Raw genomic sequence first — 13,823 nt, 5'->3', positions numbered from 1 at the left:
GTTGGTGTTTTCACATATATTTAAATACTTTATGTCATTTTTGAGGATCAAGTTCAAAATTTCCAAAACCTAGTATGTGTTATTTAACTATTTAGGTTGTTATTTTTGGAGGTAGTTAGTGGATTTCCGATGGCTGAGTAAAATCCCTTGCCGCACACGAGTCTTGAGTATATTTCACTTTTTTTTTTTTTAAAGGGGTTTGGAACCCAGCCTAGCTGGGAGGCTCAGCCCCACATCCGGTTCTATTTATTAAATTAATAGTAGAATTTTGCATCGGGGGGGACATAAAACCTGAACCCTGAGCTACAGTAGAACAGTTGCAATAATCCTCATAGAGAACATCCTGAATAATTGCAGGTGTCTCATCAAACCATACATCATCAATAAAACCACTACTAGCAAGGTGAGCAAGTCTATCCGCTACACCATTTGCTTCAAGGTAAATATGACGAATTCTAACGGATTGAAAAGCAGTAATATACTCCCTACAATCATCTAAAACTCGACTTACCTCAGAGAAATTCTTCTCTCGACTATTGAGAGCAGAAATCATGATGGCAGAGTCGCTTTCAATATCTATGTCAGTCCAACCTTGGTGAATACCAAGAAGTAAGCCAGCCCTACACGCCTCTCCTTCCATATTAAGAACCGAGTGTGCATGTAGAAAAGTTCTGGCCAAAGCAGCAATACCCATACCAGCATCATTCCTGACCACTACCCCAATACCTCCACTCCCCTCCTCAGCTCTAAAAGCCCCATCAACATTGATTTTCAAACGACCACTTGGAGGATTTTGCCACTTAGTTAGAGGCCTTCGCTGCTTCCTAACTGCCTTCGGGTGGTACATTTGAAAATCCTCAAGCATTTGAGTAGACCACTAGATCATATGCATAGGCTGGAAGTGAACATCATTCCACACTAGCTTATTCCTCTCTGTCCAAATGGCCCATAAGCCCATGAAGAAAAAATCCCGCTGATCCCCACTCAGGGAGTCAATCATATCTTTCATGAGTTCGTGAGTGATTATATTGATCTTATATTATGAGAACCTTTAAAATGTCATAAATTTATATACTTTATGCTCTTTATGATCCAACTCAAAATCTTTAATGTCCCGTGCATATCATTTAACTATTGATATTTCAGGTTGGTACTTTTCGAGGTATTCAATGGATTTATGATGGCTGAGTCATGTTTCTCAAATGTCTTATATAACACCTCATTTTTCAGCGAAATGGCATTTGACTCCCGCTTCAAATTCGGCCTTATTCGGTCAAAATCCCTTGATGCACAGTTTTGGTTAAAATGTACTTTTAAAAATCAATTAGTTTTATCATTTGTGAGTGCTTATAATAGCCCTAAAACATCATAAGAACTTATACAATGTCATGAATTTAGATGTTTTATGCTCTTTTGAGGATCCAGTTCAGAATCTCCAACATCTGGTGCGTATCACTTGGCTATAAATTCAAATTGTTACTTGTTGAGTCATGTCTCAAATGTCAACTCAAACAAAGCAAGAACAGCAACATAATGGCAAATAAGATAAGGACTCTACATTCTTGTGCAGTTATAAGGCTCTACCAAATGTACAACAATATATCTTAAACATAATTCAAAATCTCAAAACTAGCAGTGAAAGCTAGAATATGCAAGGAACTTGTTTCAATATATAGACTATGCGAAAACAAGTGTTCTGTTGTTTCATTATTTCAACCAAAAGCTCGTTTTGGAAACTTGCAAAATGCAAATAAGCACACAATGACAATGCATATCGTAAAACAATACAACAACTCCTCCTAAGCATGTAATATGAATACATAACTTAATAAGCATATGCATGCCTAGCTGCCGAACAATTAAGGATTGCGCTTGAGAAGGACGAACAATCCAACAGCCATACCATCACAAGAAGTAATGGGAGAACGACCTTGTACTTTCTTGGAGTATCGATTGAAAAGTGGTTCTATAATTTCAGTCCCAAAGTGTTCGGTGAGAATTTTCTCAAAGCCTGATCTAGCACTCTCACTACGCAAAGGGGTTGGCCTCTCAGGTAATTGGATCTCCAACCTCAATACATCGAAGCACCCGCTGTTTTCTATTATCTTCCTTAGCTCTTCCATGGATGGAGAGTAGATCGGCAAGTTGAAAGAGTCAAGTTTATCTCCACTTATTAAACCCTACACATATTAAATAAGGAAATAATAGAGTTATATCTCATGTTATGTTTTCGGATCGTTAACGATGTTTTACTAGTATATTTATATACCTGATTAACCATATCGGATAGACTAGACTCCATGGGTTCAAAAAGTGGATGTACGGAATGTTGTGCCGGAACAGTTCCATCCGGACGCCCTGGAATCAAGAGCAACAATAACCCTCCAGGAGCAAGCTCATGGGCTCGAGCATCAAAAAAAGACTGCATGTCCTTGGCATACTGATCCGAAAATGCCTGACCAACTTCACTAGCCGAATTTCCATACATAATCCTCCCCTTGTTGAATGCAGGTGAGTTGGAGTCAAGTATCTCCGGTGGTACCCTAGAAAGCCATTGGAGAGCATACTGAGAGTAAACAAAATCTAGGGAGGCTTTAGGAAACAATCTTCCATGAAAAGATCCCGGAACTCCAGCCGCAAAATATTGCCTATCTTGCGGGAGACTGGCAAAGAGATGATTGAAATCATTGGACACCAAATCACTAAAGTAAACTTGAATTTCTGCTGGGAGATCAGAGTGGCCTTTAATAAGCTGGTATTTTTGTGCTACAGCTTCAATGATGATGTTGATTGCGGAAATTTTAGGCCCAACAGAACAACCTAAGTCAGCAATCCGGAATGAGCTTGTAGTAGGAGACTGAGTTTCAATGTCAAGGTTTTCGACTATGGCTTCCACCAGCATTCTCTTTGATAGATCAGCTGCCTCTCTCTAGCCAATATATAAAATACAAATAACAATCAAAAGAGAATGTCAACCCTATCATAGTGTTGCTCGAAAATAATCTCAGCCGAGACCTGTCTCTAGCCTGGCTTGTCTGCCAAAGGTGCTCGTACTGTCATATATTGATGTGTGTGTGTGTTTTGCTAAAGGGCACGTACATATAGGCCTGGCAACGTGCGGGTACGGTGCGGGTTCTTAACGGGCCGACCCGGTAAGAACCCGTTAGCTTAACAGGTTTCGCTGGCCAAACTCAGCGGGTTTGCGGGTTTTCCGTTGGAACCCGTTAAAACCCATAAACATTTTTTTTTTTATAACTTTTTATCAAAGCAACTAAAACCAATTAAGACTTATGTATATAACCCATCATTTGCCATTTTCTCTATATGAACTTTTTTGGTTTTCTATTTTGAAATTTTTTATTTTCTATCTTTTTAGATTTTTTTTTTCCTTTCCTTGTTTGACAAAAAATAATTTACAAATCACAATTATACGACGATCTAACGGTCGGACCCTCACAGATCACCTAGAGAATCATCTTTACCGATTTATACGATGATCCAACAGTCGGATCCTCACGGATCTCCCTTAGGTTCATCCTCTCAAAATTATACGAAGATTCAACGGTCAGATCCTCACGAATCACCTAGATGATCATCTTTACCGATTTATACGATTATCCAACGGTCATATCCTCACGGATCGCCCTTAGGTTCATCCTCTCAAAATTATACGATGATCCAACAGTCAGATCCTCACGGATCACCTAGATGATCATCTTTACCGATTTATACGATGATTCAACGGTCAGATCCACACGGATCTCCCTTAGTTTCATCCTCTCAAAATTGTACAACAATCCAACGGTCAGATCCTCACGGATCACCCTTAGGTTCATCCTCTCAAAATTATATGAAGATCCAACGGTGGGATCGTCCCAGATCGCCTTTAGAATCATCCTCATAAAATTATACGACGATCCAACGGTCGAATCCTCATGGATCTCCTTTTGAATCGTCTTTCACAATTATATGAAGATCCAACTGTCGGATCCTCATGGGGAATAAGAAAAATTATAAAAATGCCCTGGTTGAAAAAAAAAAATGGGGAACCCGTATGCATAATGGAAAATGGGTTTTTGGGAAGGATTTTGAGTTAACGGGTTCCAACGGGTTTAGCCCGCAAGACCCGTTAATTTGCGGGTTTTTTGCGTGCGGGCTTTTTTTAGCCCAGATTAATAAACGGGCGGGTTTTTAGCGTGCGGGTATAGCGCGGGTTACGAGTTTAAATGCCAGGCCTACGTACATATATAGAAAGTTCTCCAGCGATTTAAGTTGGGGAGGAAGAAAGCATTACCTGATTATAAGAGTGAACAGAGTAGCTGTACTTTCCATCCCCACCAGTCATTGTATGTGCAGAGCTGGCCATCTCTCTCGGGTCGTTTTTCGGGAAATAACTCAAAAGTCTCTCTGAACTCTGAAAGACTGAAACCTAAATGCAAATATATACTCCACAGGAAAAAAAAGTCGTCTCTTTCCCAGATCTACTCCAGTTAATTATACTTTTAATAAAAACTAATGCATGTGATAGGTACCTTTTTTAAGCAACACACATTATAGACCAAATCAGAAGACGCAACCTTATTAATAACTTTGATGCAGGAAAGCACGTGACATCAACTTAAGCTTCCAAATTGTTAAAGAGTCGCATATATTTATCTTCCAGATTCGTTTTTCTGGCCACAAGTAGTCGGTAATTGTTAGGGGAGCTGGGTAGCATTTGAATAGGAATATATCATTTAAACTACAAGTCTTTCTTCTCCATTTGATTATTTCATTAGATGCCTCTGTTCAAGACGGTCGACGCTGTGAGTGGACGGTTTCATGTCATTTACCGTGAGGACGACGGAGGAAGAGTCTTTAGGAAGAGACCAGACTTTCTCACTTACCAAAACAACTATCTTTTTCAAAACATTACGCTAACCTTGGCTCCGGCTGTGAGAGAGTTGCTGTGTTTTAATTTCAATTTTTATTGGGCAACAACAGAAGACATAAATATAAGCTGAGCTTCTCACACTTTCGGAAAATAGACATTTTCGCAACAGGCATTTTTCATCCAGTGAAAAGGCATACAACAATTCACCAGATTGCAATGTAACCCAAAAAAAAAAAAAACAGAAAGATTCACCAAGATTGCAGCTACTCAAAAGTCAAAGCAAAACATGGCCAAACTAACACGCTTCCACTCATCGTAGGGAGGTATGGTACAAAAATAAACCAATTATAACAAACATAGATGGAATACTGATTAACAACTGTCAATCTGAAGTTTAATCAAGTAAAAAAGGCAGCACTGGGTGAATCAAATCATGACTAATTTACACCCATAAATGGAAAAATGCTGCCCTACCCAGCAAAAGCTCCGTCCAGAGTACATGGGCACCAGCAACAGTATATGACTGATCAAATCTAAAAACTATGTAACGTACTATTAGAATCAATACATCTTGAGCAGTAGGTACTGATTTGGAACACATCGCGCTGCCACTCTTCTACTCACCCAGCTCTGCCTGCGAGAACAAATAACAGGTAAAAACAATTACCTTGATGTCAGAAATGGACATGGACAACAAATACATTTCAATTTCATCTCCTTATAGATCTACAAAAAAATAATCCAAACTCACATATTATTCTAAATTCTAACTGGAGGCTTATGTAGACTCAGGCTCACACTTAATCAGTTTGGACACAGGCATTTTCCCATCAGAAAACTCAACACAGCAATGGAACATCGTTTCCTAATGTAGGCACCCAAAATGTAGGCAAGACCTCTAAGAACACTTTGAAGCCACGTGTTATTTCAGTAACAAGCAGTCTCAGAATTAAGAAAGCAAGGAGATGTGGTGTCGATACTCTTCAAACATATTCTATTCTTTGGTACTTGGGTGTTTGAATTAAGCACAAAAAGTGGTCAAAAATGATTCTAAGTCGAAACATGATAATATATAATTTTTAGCAACATTAAAACTCACACCTTGAAGAATGCTTTGGAAATTGAGACAAGATTAAAATCTACGGACTTTAAGATATCTAGGAAGTTCAATGCAAGAACAAAATCATGCACATGGGTAGAACAAGTAACTGGAATGAAATGATGATCATTCCAAAAGACTTGCCTTCAGACAAAAATTGTTTAAGAGCTTAGTTTGTTGAAGATCGTTTACTTTTCTTGGATGGAGCATCGATTACTTTTCCCACAGCGATAGTTTTACCTGCATAATGAAAAAAATGTTAGCACAAAACCATAATATACCAAAATCATCCTGGACGGATTCACAGGGCAAGGGCAACTCAGTTACCTTCAGTACGAAGAGTAAACCTTCCAAGTTGGGGAAAATCGGAGAACTTCTCAATGCATATCAAGTTGGTCACCTGCAGGACCAAATATTCGCATGGATATCAGATTAAAACATGTATAACAGACTACATGACTACTTGCACAAAATTATTCAATTAATCATGAACCAACCCATCATTTTTTTCTTTATTGAAAACCCCACTTTTTTCCACTTGGAGGGGAAAAAAGTGTCATGAGTAACATCAAATGAATGAGAGAGAGAGAGAGAGAGAGAGAGGTACTCCAACAGGACAGCATATTATGATGTACCTTCACTTTGATATACATTAGCAACAGTTATGATACAAACCTGAATCCGGCATTTAATAACAGCACCATTCTTCACAAAAAGAGGCTTCTTCTTCTTAGGTTTCTTAGTCTTCATATCAATTTCCTCTAGCAGATCAACGATCTCACATTCCTCAACAACAGAGTGAATATGCAGGACAGCTTTGTATCCAGGTGTAAAGATTGCCTAAAAGGAGCATATGTATAAGTGTCCACCAACCAATCTCAGGAGGGAAAAAAAAAAACATAAGGAAATGTAGTCTAGTAGAGGAGGAAATTAAGGAGGCAAGAAAGAGAGAGTTAGCATGCATACATTTTCCAGCAACTCAAGGATCTGCAACTGCGCATAAAACTCGGTAACAGCAGGTATTGGATTTGCTGCATAAATTAGAATCAAAAGATTAACTTAATAATTGCAGACCAAAGAAACAAATAACACTTTTAAGCAGTCTCATTTTTTCCTTTTTATTTGATCCAATCCCCCACTTCTCTTTCTCATCATCTCTATTTATCTTGATTGAAACAAAGAAACAATCACCCTAGTGTATTGTACTTACCCACACTCGACAAGACAAAACCTGACAGTATGTCCTCGTCGTCGATACCTGATAACCTAACTCGAAGATTTTCACCAGGTCCAGCATATTTGACCCTATCTTCATCAATGAATATACCAATAACTTTCACTTGAGCCTGCATACCAATGTATCAGACTGTCATTATTAGTATAAATTAATAAAAGTAAATTACGTTAAATGGAAAAGAAGAGTAAAGGTGCAATAAACCGGCACCTTATTTGGCATGATAATCAATGAATCCCCTTCACGCACTGAACCAGATTCCACTTTCCCCATAACAGTAGTTCCCATGTCCTTGAATTTATCTATGATAGGCAACCTAAAATTGGCACTTAAAACTTATCAACAAACTTCAGAGGACCAAAAAAAAAAAAATTCACTGTGCAGCTAATCTCATTTGCCATGGAAATTATAGTGATACAGTAAGGCAACTAATAAAGACAGGACATCATCACTCCCACTAAAAACTACTGGCATAATGCCTCTATCACACTGCAGGTAGAAACCAAAGGTGTTTTGGCCAAGAATTTATTTTACTACTTGGGTAACAGAGTAAACCAGATACTTCTCATAGGAAACTTTTCTTAGCTGTCTTTTTCTATGTCAAAGAAAAGTGAGACCAAACTGGAGAATATAATCACAAATTTGGTCCATTAAGGTGAATTTAAGAATACTACTTAGAGAGAGAGAGAGAGAGAGAGAGAGAAGACAATATAAAGACCACATTGTACCTGAATGGACCTTTAGGGTCTCGTAAAGGAACTTCAATAGAATCAAGGGCTTCAAAAAGGCAAGGGCCATCCCACCATGAACAAGTTTCTTTACTCAACCTAGTTTTCATGTTTGTACCAAGAAGACCAGATATTGGTATGAACTGCACATCTGTACAATACAACAAATTAATGACATCTTAAGTCAACATGCCATTGCTAGAAAGTATAGTCTTCCGAAACTACCATTATTATCTGCAAAGATAGAACAAGCACTCAAACTGAAACTTAATCTATGCAGAAAAAAAAAATGTTCCCAAATTCGATATCTAAAAAGTTGGTTATGAGATAATCCTCATAGAAATTTACCTTTCTTCACGTTGTAGCCTGATGTCTTAAGGAATGGTACCATCTTCGACTCAATTTCATCATACCTGGTGAAATTAACAGTATAAAAAATAATAAAACGACATAGGAACAAGGCACACAAAAATAAAAAATTAATCATGAAATGTACTCTCTTTTGCAGAGGGTAGAGCACCTTTCTTTTGACCAGTTCACAGTAAGATCATCCATTTTATTCACAACAACAAGCAGTTTAGACACTCCCAAAGTTTTTGCAAGCTGAACATGTTCACGGGTCTGTCCACCTCTTTCATACCCCGTTTCAAATTCTCCTTTCCGGGCAGATATTACCTAAACAGGGAGAGAAAGTACAGTTAAATACCCAAAATTTACCTCTGCACTTTTTGGGCATCACAAACTAAACTCACCAGTACTCCTATATCAGCCTGAGATGCACCACTGATCATATTTGGTACATAACTTTTGTGACCCTGATCCAGGACATGGGCAATCAGAATTCTCTCCCATCAAACAAACCAACCCATATTTATGAAATTAACAAATATGATAAAACATGAAAATCTTAAAAGCAGAAACCAACCCATAATGAAAATGTCATATTCATAAATATATAAACATATATATATAATGTGTATATATACAGTGCTTGGACCTCTGCATATATTAAAATATGCAGATTTCCTTGATAGACTCACTTTTCGATCGCATATCCACATCTCAACCATTCAGTTTTTAGGTCCTAATGTATAGATCACTTCTGCAAATTTTCGGCCAAATCAATGAACGAACTGAATCTGTCCAACCTGAACCGTTCATGTTTATAATTGCAAATCGCAGTTATGAATGCCTTAACGATTATCAATTTGGCTGAAAATTTGCAAAAGGAATCTATACAGTAAGACCTAAAAACTGACCGGTCGAGATGTGGATATGCGATCGAAAAGTGAGGCTATCAATAAAAAAATCCGCATATTTTAATATAAGCGGAGGTCCATATCATAAGTGTGTGTGTGCGTGTTGTGTGTGTGTGCATATCATAAATCTCTGATACTGGAAGCAAAAAAATCATCGGCCCAAATGAGAGCTACACATTAGACAAAATATTGGCAAACCAATCTGGTTTCTGGCCACCAAACAAAATCACTCTCAGTCAACCATGTTTAATCATCCTTAGTTTTCTGTTTTCTAAATCCGGTTAGTGTGCAACCAGGAAATTATTCTATTTTGATGTAGTTTGGTTCCATTGTGACAGAAGTAATGACAAAACCAAAGCTTTGTTCTGAAAATTATATTCTCACTGGTGCATCCAAGATCGTAAATCGAGTTGTCTCAGTTTCAAAATGTGCTCGTCCAACTTCAATAGTTTTACCCTGCAATCAGATTTCCAACAAGTTGGTTAAAGTGAAAACTAGCTGTTTCAAGCATCAGTAGGTTGCATAACAGGATTTAAGAAGGCAATCTCTATAATCAATGACTCAATTAATACCTTAGCCCTCTCTTCTTCATTGGTATCCATGATAAATGCCATATACCTAGCACATATTATAAAATCATTGTCAATGAAAAATGATCAGCAAACCGTCCCAGTAATGGATCAGGTGCATACACCAGATATATGCTAATGCACTTTCAAACTAACAACAGTATAAAAACAAATGGATGAAAGGATGTAGTATCAGTCTAAAAATTTTCTGAAAACCTATCAAAACCTCCAAGCATAAAGTTTGTGAAAGCTGAAACAAAGACTCTTACAATAAACATTAAAAAAAAAAAAGCGCATCATGTAGACTCTTTAATAATTCTTCCTAACTGCACTTTCTACATACACCTTCTAGGCTATGTCCACCATTTATAGCATACCACCCACATTCATGCAAGAAATTGAAACACTAAAAATATCGTTAGAACATACTCACCAGCTCTCCCTACTTTTGTCTTTCGCTTCTTTTTCATATTTTTGAATTGTACGATCATCAACCTGACCACTAAGGAAAAGGATTTGACCTCCTGTTGTTGACTTTCCAGCATCTGCAACCAAAAAAAAAACTTTATTAATATACATGTACAGACCGATTAAAAAATAGTTGCAGAACAATCACATACAAGTTACTATGAAAGAAAATTAAACCATTCAGAGTTTAAGCATTCCTCGACAACACCAAAGGAGACAAGGTCATTGTAAAAGCAAGAAGTACTGCAGCCAAATTAGAAGAAAAATGAACACCAATGGAGTAAGAAAGCTGGATATCCAAGCCATTTTGAAATTTTCTTTAATATGCTGCATCGAGGAAAGAGAAACCCCTAAAAGAATCTTCTAGAAACTGCAAAATGGGGTCTTGCAGCCTTCAGGCTACAACAGCTTGGGAGACTGAATGTTGGCAGATGCAGCTGGCAGCAACAAAGACTTGTTGAGGTGATGAAAGAGAAGTTTTGCTGCATACCCTTTCTGGTTATGTATGAAGATAAGGCCGAATCGGGGATGTGAATTGTAAGATGGTGTGGAGTCTCTTACCCACCCAAATCAAAGGGGAAATGAGAAGTTATAGTGAAGGAGAGAGAGAGAGGAGAGGGGGGAGAGAGAGAGAAGGAGAGGGGGGGAGAGAGAGAGAGAGAGAAGCTTCAAGATAACCACAGGAAACAGCACCTTACACCTCCAAAGAGGGTATTTAATGGTTAGTGAGACGGAAATAGTTCTAAGTTAAGCAACTATAATAAAAAAATTAAGCAACCCCATGAAAAGTCAATAACTCACCCACATGGCCAATAAAAACAACATTCAAGTGCCTCTTCTTATTCATTTCCACCTCGTCATGTTCGTCTCTCTTCTCCTTCACTGCAAATTCAAGCCAAATAGAGAAGATAACTTCTGGGATCATGGACTAAGAATTATTATAAACAAAGCACAAATACATCCAGAGAAAGAAATAGAAATAGTAATAACAAAAATATAAATCATACTTCCAAAGTACCTTTTTGCACTGGCTCAACGGCATCCCTGGAACCTGATATCAGCCCAATAATAAAAAAGAATGAAATAAGTTTTCATATATGTACCCTAGGGGCTAGGACACATAAGTAGGCTGTGCAAGTGTCTGTGAGCAAGTAAGAGGGAGTTGGGCTATCTCAAAAATAGGAAAAGAAACAATAGCAGGTAAAGAGCAATTGTGGGGATACCAGGTTGATACTACCAACCTTCCTCCATCTTATGAAACACAGACATCTCCTTAACAACAGTAAAGTAAACCCAAATCCAAGGATACTACCAACCTTCCTCCATATTATCATCACCTTCCTCCATCTTATCATCAACTTCCTCCATCTTATCATCAGAATTCTCGACATCCAGATTTCCAGCTTCCGGATGTAAATCCCCATTATCTTCTGTTTGATTAAAACAACGCATTGTCTCATACATTAAAAATTAGCCACAAACCAGGCATCATTATCATCTACTGAACATTGATAAACAAATTCAACCCTCTCATGATTACCTGCTGAATCCAGCTGCAGCGACCGGATTTCCTCCTCAATATCTACCATTTACAGAAGTTCATAGAAGCAATTAAAATCAATTCCCAAATTTACCGCAACCTCAAACCATAAACCCCATTTTCGCCAGTCTTAAATATCAGAAGCGTTCAACAGTCTTAATATCAGTTCATAGAAGTAATTAAAATCAATTCTCAAATGCACCACAACCTCCATAAACCCCATTTTCACTAGTTTTAAATATCAGAACAGTTCAATTGTCTTAACATTCCAACAAGAAAACATAAAAGACCACCATGCGAAGTTTGCCACAGTAAAACACCAACTAAAGAGCGAAATCATTACATAACTAAAGAGCCAAAGTACGGATACTGTGCAGTAAACATCATATTCAACCTAATCTCTTTTGTTCAATTATTCCGCAACCAAAAACAAAAAAATCCAAGCAGTCAACACTAATTCTACTTAGATTTATTCTATGCTCCTAATATCATAATTGACCTAGTGAAACTAAGGCAATCCTAGTAAAATGATCAAGAAACAGATAAAATAGATGAAATGCATAACTTGTAAATTAAAAAAAAAAAAAAAAAAAGGATAATGCCCAGACGAATTAAGCCATGGCAATTCAATCGGAACTAATACAATCAATGGATGATCGTCTTCAACCTGATAGATCTACCGGAGTTTCACACATACAAGAACGATAACAATAAAAAATGCGAAGAAGGAAGGTGTGGCCTGGCTTACCCATGGCTAAGCGTTTCAGGGAGATTGTGTATCGGAGGCGCTAGGGTTTTGATGAAGGAAGAGAATAAAGCGGAGCGAATGGAGTGAACACTGGTGTTCTGGAATCTACTGTGAGCTTACAGATGGTGGTGTGGAATTTGTATGTGGTGTCATGCTTTCGGCTTGGAGAAGAAAAGTGGTATACGACCTCTAGTGGATTATCAAACCCGGGCCATTGTGGTTACGAGTAACCCGGCCCAGTTTGAAATCAATCCATTACCCATTAAGACTTGGGTTACATCAATTTAATGTTAAGACTTAAGACTTCTCGGGCCCATGATTTCTTTTGTTTTCTCTTCTATTTTTATAAGAGCACTGTAGCACTAATCTGTGGAGGGATTTTTTTGGATGTTGTACTTGGTGTAGTGATTAAAGGTGCTTTTGCTTGAACCAATTTTTTTTTTTTTCTGAAAATAATGATAATTGTTTTTTCTCATCTCACTCTTTCTATGATGTTAATGAAATTTAAACTTATGACCTCTAAATGATAATTGTTCTAAACAATTAACGGACTACAGCCCAGCTAAATATAGGTTGTTCTAAACAAGGGTAAATTCCTCCTATGGTACCTGAGGTATTGCTACTTGGACAGTTTGATACCTGATGTATTAAAGGAGACAGTTTGGTACTTTAAGTTAGACTTTGTTTGACACTTTGGTACTTCTATTAATTTTTCTGTTAAATGTAAGGATAAAATTGACATTTATAATATATGTATAAAAACATAATCAAAAAACATGAGTTTGTGGGTTGATTTTCTTCATAATTTTATAGGTATGAATTAATGCTTATAGGTTATGTTGAATGTGAAATATTCGAATTTTATGTTTAACAAATATAGTAATCATATAGTGAACACCCATGAGAGTACTCCATTGAAACTATTCTCGTACAACTAAATTTTTTAAAGGGTCCTTGACCCAAAACACAGAATTGAACAAAAATTATCTCACTTACCCCAACAACATATATTTATTCTCATCTACCCAAATTAACAGCAAATGACCATTTTGCCCTCAACTCAATTATACAATTACTTCCACTGCCACTCTATCTCTGTCCAGACGCCATCTTCGATCTGTCTCTCTCATCTCTCTCTGCAGAATCACAGTTCTTCTTCTTCTCTCTATGTCTCTCTGTGAAGCGGCCATGGAGTGATTGATCTGCTTTAGATTGTTGATCTCTTCACCGGAGAGTGAAACGTCGCCTGTCATGACCTTGACGGCGGTTTCGCCATCGAAGTTTCCTATGAAAACGGAGGTGATG

General features: G+C 37.6%; 3 protein-coding genes across 8 annotated transcripts; all 3 read right to left on the bottom strand.

Moving 5' to 3' along the window:
* Positions 1-211: 211 nt before the first annotated feature.
* On the bottom strand, positions 212-865 carry LOC112176244. Its single transcript, XM_024314082.1, has one exon. The coding sequence runs from the start codon at positions 863-865 to the stop codon at positions 212-214; it is 654 nt and encodes a 217-aa protein (XP_024169850.1).
* An 838-nt stretch (positions 866-1,703) lies between these two features.
* LOC112180649 (loganic acid O-methyltransferase) lies at positions 1,704-4,452 on the bottom strand. Its single transcript, XM_024319212.2, has 3 exons — positions 4,295-4,452; positions 2,270-2,929; positions 1,704-2,180 (listed from the first exon to the last, which is right to left on the bottom strand). Exons 1-3 carry the CDS (start codon positions 4,364-4,366, stop codon positions 1,860-1,862), a joined length of 1,053 nt encoding a protein of 350 aa, XP_024174980.1. The 5' UTR covers positions 4,367-4,452; the 3' UTR covers positions 1,704-1,859.
* Positions 4,453-5,137: 685 nt separating this feature from the next.
* On the bottom strand, positions 5,138-12,685 carry LOC112177024 (eukaryotic peptide chain release factor GTP-binding subunit ERF3B). Of its 6 annotated transcripts, none has more exons than XM_024315190.2 (19): positions 12,519-12,685; positions 11,771-11,812; positions 11,547-11,660; positions 11,249-11,281; positions 11,032-11,112; positions 10,196-10,307; positions 9,766-9,811; positions 9,578-9,649; positions 8,687-8,749; positions 8,455-8,609; positions 8,283-8,347; positions 7,935-8,085; positions 7,417-7,522; positions 7,183-7,318; positions 6,939-7,003; positions 6,648-6,812; positions 6,300-6,372; positions 6,117-6,212; positions 5,138-5,507 (listed from the first exon to the last, which is right to left on the bottom strand). In XM_024315190.2, exons 1-18 carry the CDS (start codon positions 12,520-12,522, stop codon positions 6,142-6,144), a joined length of 1,554 nt encoding a protein of 517 aa, XP_024170958.1. In that variant the 5' UTR covers positions 12,523-12,685; the 3' UTR covers positions 5,138-5,507; positions 6,117-6,141. The 6 variants fall into 6 exon arrangements, with proteins under 6 accessions (XP_024170958.1, XP_024170959.1, XP_024170962.1 ...); XM_024315191.2 differs by having other exon boundaries at positions 11,568-11,660; XM_024315194.2 differs by lacking the exon at positions 11,547-11,660.
* Positions 12,686-13,823: the final 1,138 nt, after the last annotated feature.

This window comes from Rosa chinensis, chromosome 7 (assembly GCF_002994745.2).
Source record: "Rosa chinensis cultivar Old Blush chromosome 7, RchiOBHm-V2, whole genome shotgun sequence".
NCBI lineage: Eukaryota > Viridiplantae > Streptophyta > Magnoliopsida > Rosales > Rosaceae > Rosa > Rosa chinensis.
The sequence above is the reverse complement of the archived record's forward strand: the minus strand, read 5'-3'. Positions and strand labels throughout refer to the sequence as shown.

Excerpts from the sequence above, each read along its gene's own strand:
- LOC112177024 (XM_024315190.2), bottom strand. Across the intron at positions 11,661-11,770 it reads GCTGCAGCTGGATTCAGCAG|AAGATAATGGGGATTTACAT; the intron begins GTAATCATGAGA and ends TTAATCAAACAG. Across the intron at positions 11,282-11,546 it reads TGATGATAATATGGAGGAAG|GTTCCAGGGATGCCGTTGAG; the intron begins GTTGGTAGTATC and ends GGCTGATATCAG.
- LOC112180649 (XM_024319212.2), bottom strand. The coding sequence starts at position 4,366 with ATGGCCAGCTCTGCACATACAATGACTGGTGGGGATGGAAAGTACAGC. Across the intron at positions 2,930-4,294 it reads CTGTTCACTCTTATAATCAG|AGAGAGGCAGCTGATCTATC; the intron begins GTAATGCTTTCT and ends TATATTGGCTAG. Across the intron at positions 2,181-2,269 it reads TATCCGATATGGTTAATCAG|GGTTTAATAAGTGGAGATAA; the intron begins GTATATAAATAT and ends TAATATGTGTAG.
- LOC112176244 (XM_024314082.1), bottom strand. The coding sequence starts at position 865 with ATGCTTGAGGATTTTCAAATGTACCACCCGAAGGCAGTTAGGAAGCAG.